Source organism: Rhamphochromis longiceps, linkage group LG4, assembly GCF_057381845.1.
Source record: "Rhamphochromis longiceps isolate RC_006_pf linkage group LG4, R_longiceps_female_GT1.1, whole genome shotgun sequence".
NCBI classification, from domain to species: domain Eukaryota; kingdom Metazoa; phylum Chordata; class Actinopteri; order Cichliformes; family Cichlidae; genus Rhamphochromis; species Rhamphochromis longiceps.
The window spans coordinates 31652576-31660875 of NC_140560.1; the positions used below are offsets into that span (position 1 = coordinate 31652576).

Sequence of the window (8300 nt, forward strand, 5' to 3'; positions counted from 1 at the left end):
ATAGTCCATGTAAAGCAGACCCACTTCAGTAGTAATTATTAGGATCTAACCCAGCTTTGAGTGAATGACTAAAAAATGGCCACTTGCCAAAAGCTCTTCTTTGTTTATTTGTTTTGTTAATGTCCAACACCTGAACGCAGCATGCTGTGTACAGTGACATTTGACAGCAGCGTGGACACGTGTACCAGGAGTGGGCTTAGCTAAACGCAAGTTTTGTGCTTTCTGATTAGTTGGCGATTAAAAGGGGTGTGATTTTTCTCATAATTTCTGTCATGCTGGTGACAGTCACGCAAAGACATTTTCACGTCGTCGCCGGGTGGTGGCGAAAAGGGCGCTGAACACTCTCAGGTAAAATTAAAAAACGACAGTAGCTATTTTAATCATAATTCAGAGTTTATTAATACATAAAAACAACGGTGTTACAGGTGGTTTGAAGCGGTGCTGTGACAGCTGGTTATTACCGTTTGCAAACCCTCAGTTTACTCGCAGAGCCTCATTAGCTAGCTTACTGTGACTGCAGCTAGAAGGGCGTGTGAGCCGTTGTCACCCTAAAAGTGTGTCTTTCGAGCAAAGTTCAGGTTAATTTACCCTGAATTTCAAGAACAATGAGCATCGGCACTCAACCTTTGTGCTATGAGCTCTTGGCAGAAGTAGGACAAGGCTACTATGGTAAAGTGTACAAAGCCAGAGAGGTGGGAGAGAAACAGCGCCTCCTCGCGGTTAAGAAGTTCACCATCCACGGAGACACGTCGGAATCCGGAATCCCTGCCTTCATGATCCGAGAGGTGGCGCTGCTGCGCAAGATGCAGCACTTTAACCATCCCAACATAGTCAAGTAGGTTTATATGTCATTTACAGTCCTAATACAACACAGTGTGACATAATCTATCTTTAACATGAAACATGAGTTCAAAGAAAGGCCTGTTTTTTAAAAAAAAATCTATTTATAAAAAGAAAAAAAAAGGTATTTAGTGCTTCAAAATGTTTTAATGTTAAGCACTATCACTCAATGTATAGTTTTTTAAATTAACAAGACTGGTAATTACCAAAATCGATTTGATGTTTCTGCAGTGCTTAATTCACCATTATGCACGAGCTCTTTAATCCAAATGCTATTTTTTAATGCTAAAATATAATTATTGTTTTTAGCTAATGCGTTTTCATATTCAGTTCAGTTCATTTTATTTCAAACATTTCAAACATATGCTTTCACAATCATTACAAAATATCCTTCCATTATTTGTTTGAAAAGGAGTAGGCAGAAGTATTTACTTATTTGTCCCTGCCCCCTCAAGTTTTACCTCTCATTCATTTAATTTTCTTTTAGTCTTAAATTAAACAAACAACATAAGAAACAAAATAAAACAAAACAAACATACATAAATCAAAAACAAGAAATAAGCAAGCCCCACCACGGTATAGTTTCTTTCATATGAAAAATACAGAATGTGTAAATTTGCAGATTCACAAGTTATGGAAAAACAAACAAACAAAAAAACCAACCCAAAAAAGAACTAAAACACCATTTCCAGCAACATTACCGTCCTGGGTTAACCCTGTTTTCTTCATTCTTATACTTATTTAAAATGAGGTTTTTATAGTTTAATTTTTTACTTTCTTTTATTTACAGAAACAATTTTACAATTTACAGATTTCTTTTGGAAGCAATTTATTTCTTACTTTATACATTATTTGCACTGTTTTAAGCTTCACCAAGTCTTGGAATTTAATAGCTTGCATTTTGACAAAGAGTGCATTTGTATGGTCCCTGTACCCCACATTATTTATTAATCTAATGGCCCTTTTCTGTATTATAGTTATTGTTTGTGTGTTACTTTTGTATGTGTTTCCCCAGACCTCTACACAGTAGCTCATACATGGCAGTAGTAAAGCACAGTATAAAATGTGCATTGCTTTCTGATCCAACATATGCTTTGCTTTCCCCAGGACGGAAATGCATTGTCAACACATATTTCTACTTTGATGTTTCTCTTTTGTTTTCCAAATAACATAAATCTGGTTTTATCTAGATTCAATTATAATTTATTTATATCAAACCACTTCTTTAATATCGTTATTGCCTGTGTGACCATCTCCAAAACCTGTGGCAATTCCACACCTGAACACAGTATATTTGTGTCATCTGCAAATATTACAAACTTTAAAATCTGCAATACTATGCAGATATCATTTATGTACATAATAAACATTTTTGGACCCAGTACTGAACCTTGAGGTACTCCACAAGCTATATCCATCAAATTAGATTTATATTCATTTATTTGTACATATTGTTGCCTATTCCCTACATAGCTTTTTAACCAGTCCAAAACCACTCCCCTAAACCCGTACCTTTCCATTTTTTTTATTAGAATTTCATGATTAACAGTATCAAACGCCTTCTTTAGATCTAAGAAAACTCCGAGCACATACCCCTTATTATCCATACATTCCGTTATCTTTTCCATTAAATCTATTAGTGCCAAAGCTGTTGATCTGTTGCTTCTGAACCCATACTGACTATCTGTCAGTAATTCATATTTTTCCATAAAACTGTCAAATCTTTTTATGAAAAGTTTTTTCAGTATCTTAGAGAACTGGGGGAGTATTGACACTGGTCTATAGTTTATAAAATGATGCCTTTCACCGGTTTTGTAAATGGGAATAAATTTAGCAACTTTCATTTTTTGTGGAAAAACCCCTTTTTGAAACGACAAGTTGAATATATATTTTAATGGTTTTACAATACCATCAATAACTGTCTTTACTGTTACCATATCACTATCATTCCAATGTGTACTGGTTTTGTTCTTAAGTCCTCTAACTATGTCATGAATCTCTTTCTCATTCTTAATGAAAAAATATTTACATGATATTTTTTCATTAAGAATGTGTTTTCTTGCTTTTTTAAAAGATGTTCTTATTAGATGTGCATTGTAATAAAAGCATTGTAATATAGAACTTACCTTACGTTTGACATTAAACTGGATTTGCAACTAATAGGTCACTTAGAAATTACAGCAATAAAAAAATGGCTACACCCTAATCTGTACTGACATAGGGAGAGAGGCACCTGAACAGGTAACCAGGTGTGACACAAAGAAGCAAACCACACTGATGTCTTCCAGATGCTCTAATGATGATCTTGAGTTGCTACATTTGAATTTTTTAGATTAAACACACTGATGATACACTTTTACATGTAAAATCTAAGTATGAGATGCTATTTTTCCAGTTTGTTAGACCTGATGTTATTTACTCTGTAGCTTCATTCTGTAGCCTCTGAAAGCTCTTCGTGTTACATGCACTATGCTTGATTTGTTCCTTTTAATTTTATGGGAACGCTTACAGGGTAGCATTGGAAAATCATTTCATGGGTATCTGTGTACAGTCTTTCAATCCTCTATTATTGTTAACATCCTGCCACAACTCCTGTCTAGCCTCACTTTAAACATCCCTTTGTCCTGTTAATTTCAAGCTTTCCACAATTCTAAATTGATTTTTGGACATTTATCCTAATTTGGTTTCATTTTACTTGTGCACTAATTGTGTGCATTGACTTGTTTCAACTCTACCGCTGTATACTACTCTGCAGGCTGTTGGATGCATCTGCTGTACCAGTGGGCGTGAGCCTGGACCTCACACTGGTCCTTGAATACATTGACCAGGACCTGTCCACCTACCTCTCAAAAGCTCCTGCTTCTGGACTGAGCCGTGACTGCATAAAGGTGTGAGTCACGATCTGATATTGCTTTGCAGTCAAAGCTCACAGCTTGAGATAGAATCGTAATTACTGCCATGCTGCTCCCAGGATGTGATGCAGCAGTTGCTGCAGGGCCTGGACTTCCTACACATGAACATGGTGCTGCACCGAGACCTAAAACCAGAAAACATCCTCATCAGCAGCCGTGGAGAAGTCAAGATTGCAGACTTTGGACTGGCACGGATCCTCACCTTTAATATTGCTCTTACCCCAGGTGTAAGTGAGACAACAGAAATTTGATGTTAAGCATTACGTTTCACTACAATAATGCTATCTTCACACAGTTTTCTTATACTCGGCACTGTTCTTGGGCCTGAGGTGAAAAAAAAACGTATTCCTTTTCTTTGCTTCTTCCACCCCCGCCTGTAACTTTATGTCTTATATTCTCTCCCGTTTCTGCTCAGGTGGTGACACTCTGGTATCGAGCTCCTGAGGTGCTGTTGAACTCTGTTTACATGTCCTCGGTGGACGTGTGGAGTGCTGGATGCATCTTTGCTGAGCTCTTCCTCTTGAGGTAAGAGCTGCTCAGACTTTGTATCGCTGGAAGACATATTTGACGCTGGAATGTTATTCTAAATTTGGAGATAAAACCTTCTGTACAGTTGTGAAAATAGAGATGAAGTTGGCGTGTGATTTGAGCTGAGCTTTGTTCCCACAGGCCGCTGTTTCGGGGATACACAGAGGTGCAGCAGCTGCAAAAAATCTTCCAGTGAGTGTTTTTGTTTTTTGTGTATATCTTTAAAAAAAACGGGGGGAGAGCTTCTTTGCTCTGCACTGCCTCTCTGCTGTCATGCAGGGTTGTTTGTAACAATAATACTGAAAATGCACCAAGAAACACAGGAAGCGGTCAAGCATTTGAATTTTCATCCCTGTGGTGCATGTCATCGTTGGTCCAAACCCAAACCAATCGGGATAAAGCCAACCCAGAACCAAAGTAGGCCTTTCTATTGAGGGACTGGGGGCTGCTGGAGGTTAACTTTCTCATTTCTTAGTTTGCTTAATCCTTTATTGCTCTTCTTGGGTCTTAGTCTCCCCACAGAGATGGAAGCAGAGGAGACAAAGAAGAGACAAGGTGAAATTAGAAAAGTCTATAGTCAAAGATGCGGTCAATGCCAATTTTACCAGTTTTACAGCTGACTGCAAGAATACGCAAGAAAATTTGTCAAAACATTAGTAACCCCCTCCTCTAATCCACGCAAGCCATCCTCCTCACCAAAAAGTTTGTAAACATATCCAAGTTTGTTTACCTTTGTTGTATCAAGGACAATGAAGAGAACTGTTAACCCTGTTGATTTATAACATAGTCACATGGGCTGTATGCAGTCTTGCTTTTGTCCAGATGCAACTTTGCAAACTTTAGCCGTGGCCTTTAGAAAGAAGAGGGAGAACCCTTCCATACAAATCATACCTTTTCTGATTGTACCATACTCTGTGTTTTGTGCTGCTGCACAGTTGTTCCTTGCTTTATGTTTTTCAGGGTGATTGGTTTGCCTGGTGAGGAGGACTGGCCCACAGACAGCCCGATCTCATATTCAGTCAACTGGGGACCTCAAGGCTCTCTGACCAAGCTGCTGCCCAACCTGGGCCCAGATGAGAATGACCTCTTGTCTGTGAGCAGATCTGTGTTTGTGTGTTCACGTTGCACTTATGACAGCTGTGTCCACATCCCCTCCGTAATCACTCGTTCAACACAGTAGAAAAAATAGAATAGTTGAATTTGTGAAAAAAAGGGCATGAGATGTACACAGCCCTGCTGTCAGCTCTATGAGGCTGTTTTTAGTCAGAGCGGTGCACATTTAGCTTATGTTGCCATGGCAAACATGTTTGCCACATAATGTTTACCTTGTTTATCATCTTAGTTTAGACCGTTTATATTTGCAGAGCATTAAAAAACAGCGGAGTTAAAAAAAAAGTTATTTTTTCAGGACACATTGATGCCACTGCATTTAAACTCAGGACTGAAAAAAAATGTGCGTCATTCTGATGGAAACGTTACATTTTAAACCTAATGTCATAGCAGTTCTGTTCCTGTTACACAGCTTGCAGCCAGTGTTCCCATATCCACGCCTCTACGGAGTACCCAAACTGCCCAAAATAAAAAAGGAAATTAATTAATTAAAAAAAACCTTGTCATTAATTATTATGCCATTTATTAAATTAATATTAAAACTCATGATAATTTTTTTCTAAAATTTCTACTTTTATATTTATTCCCTTTCTTTCCATTTTATTTTGTTGAATTTTTTTAAATTCAAATATATTTGCATTATTCCGCCTAATTAAACAAGGCTGTTTCATCTCCTGAAATTATTTAAAGAATAGCCCAAAAGTTAACCTACTGATAAACTTTGAATGATGGCCCCTTATTTGCATAAAGAAACAGAAGTACATTAAAAATTATACAATTTAAAAACATTTGAAAAAAGTACAAAAAGGAAAAAAAAAATACATAAATAAAATAAATATATAAAAATAAATAAACTATTTAATAGAAATATTAATTATACAAATTAATAGTAAACTGTATTGTAATTACACTCAGTAAAGTATTGTAATGACTAATTACATTTTTTAAATATTTATTTATTTGGCATTTTTGGTCCTCCATAATGTGCAGTGCTTGCTTGCTTTTGTGTCTTAATATAAGTAATATTTTGTTCTTTGGGTTGCTGATTTGAATAAGTGATAATTCAAAAATCTGAGATTAATCAAAGGCAAACAACTTTGAGAATGTGGTTTCACAAAGTAGGGATAGTAATTGTCTGTAAACCGTTAGTAAGGTGTAACATCTCCTCACCTGCAGCAATGTTTGGTATTCACACCGAGTCGCCGCATCTCAGCCGCCAAAGCCCTGGCTCATCCTTTCTTCATGAAGCCCTGAAGATCTCGGTCGAATGAGGAGAGGAAGAAAGAGCAATTCAGCTGCTGCTCTGAGCTTCTCCCACCTACATAATAGTTTTGTGCCATAAAATCCACCGTCAACTTTGTTTAGAGCGCAGTTTGATTATTGCCTTTGAGAGGTTTTAAACTGCAGTCACACCATCATGAGAGACTGTGGTCAGGTCTGAGGTTTCCACCTTTTTATACATCAGTTAAATTAGGATGCCTGACTCGCCGAAAATGGCACACAACCTTGAAGACAGTGGGTCGTATTTCGATAAATTCGATAAATTTCAAAACATGAAGCGGTTTTATTTTACACTGTTATAATTTCTTATTTCAACTTCATGTGTTTTGTGTGTGTTCTTTGATTTACAGAGTGTGCTTGTTTTTTGTTGTTTGGTTTTACTGTTTCGTTACATGCTTCAAAAACCTATTATGAGCACCTTTAAGTTTGTTGCTGTTTCTTTAACACAAAAAATCGTTCTAGAGTTGATTGAATCGGAGGAAATTTCACACTTATTTTTGATATTGTTGTAAAAATATTTACTGATAACTGATGGTGTAATCAGTATAGAGCACACTGGTATTTGTGTGTGTATTAACAGATTGTTTTATTTTTCTACACAAGTTGCACTGTTCATTTCAAAAGCATTCCTATAAATAACTGTCTCTTACATTGGGCTGAGTTTGAATTTTGTTCCTTGCTGTGTGTTCCACTTGCACTTTCAAAGTGCGAAGACAAGGGGGCGCTGTTATAACACTTTTTTCCAACAGGAAGGGAGCCGTTACAGTGGAGCCTGCCTTCACATTTACAGGTTTCACAGTAGGGACAGGTTAAAGGAAAGCCCTGAACTTTTGACCCCTTCCTTGCTCTGGTATATTCTGAGGAAACACTTGTACCCTTTAAGGGAAGAATCACTGCAAACTAATATTATCCTGAATGATCACACTTATCCTTTGGAACATTTACATCATGATGGGAAAATTCCTTCCAAGAGGGCAATGTCCTCCAGGGAGCCAGTGCTGGCTCAGAACCTTATTAAAACCCTTGATGTTGTTTTATCTGCTTAGTCACCTGTGTGCCGGTCGGTGAGATCTAAATCAGCCTCTCGCCTCTCTTGGATGATCTTTTTAGGTGTAGGTGGTGAAGTTTTGAAGATCCCTAAGAGAGGAGCAGGTACAGATACTAAAAGATACTAAAAATGCATCCATATGAGTCATTATGAATACATACAATTAAGAATTAACTTTTTTTTCCATTTATGTATATAACTAATTATTTTCCACTTTGATTCAGTTAATTTAAGGATTGAAGTGCACAGGGTTTCTACATTACACAGCAGTTTCAGTTCACTGCGTTCAGCTGGTTTGTAGTAATTAATATGGGGAATTTGTACCACGCAGGCGCAATATAAGACATAATTAACATCTTCAAAGCAGGTTTTAACTGGTGTACATTCCTGAGGTTATTACTTCAAAAGTGAAATAATAATAAAGCAGACATAAAGTGAGTCAAAGGCTTCAGAGGTCATTTAGAGGCTGCAGCGGTTGTTAGAAACGTCTCTCGCACAGAGCAAGGGGCGTCCCCCGGTGTGTCCATCTATTTATATTCTCCCCCCTTAATACGGTGCGCCATCCACAGCTGCCAGTGCGA

At 37.3% G+C, this 8300-nt stretch overlaps 1 protein-coding gene across 1 annotated transcript; it reads left to right on the plus strand.

The window, feature by feature from the left end:
- The first annotated feature begins 512 nt into the window (after window positions 1–512).
- Window positions 513–6644, plus strand: cdk21 (cyclin-dependent kinase 21). The gene is made up of 7 exons (XM_085404545.1): window positions 513–835; window positions 3596–3728; window positions 3812–3979; window positions 4168–4277; window positions 4422–4472; window positions 5241–5373; window positions 6567–6644. Exons 1-7 carry the CDS (start codon window positions 606–608, stop codon window positions 6642–6644), a joined length of 903 nt encoding a protein of 300 aa, XP_085260671.1. The 5' UTR covers window positions 513–605.
- The last annotated feature ends 1656 nt before the right edge of the window (window positions 6645–8300 follow it).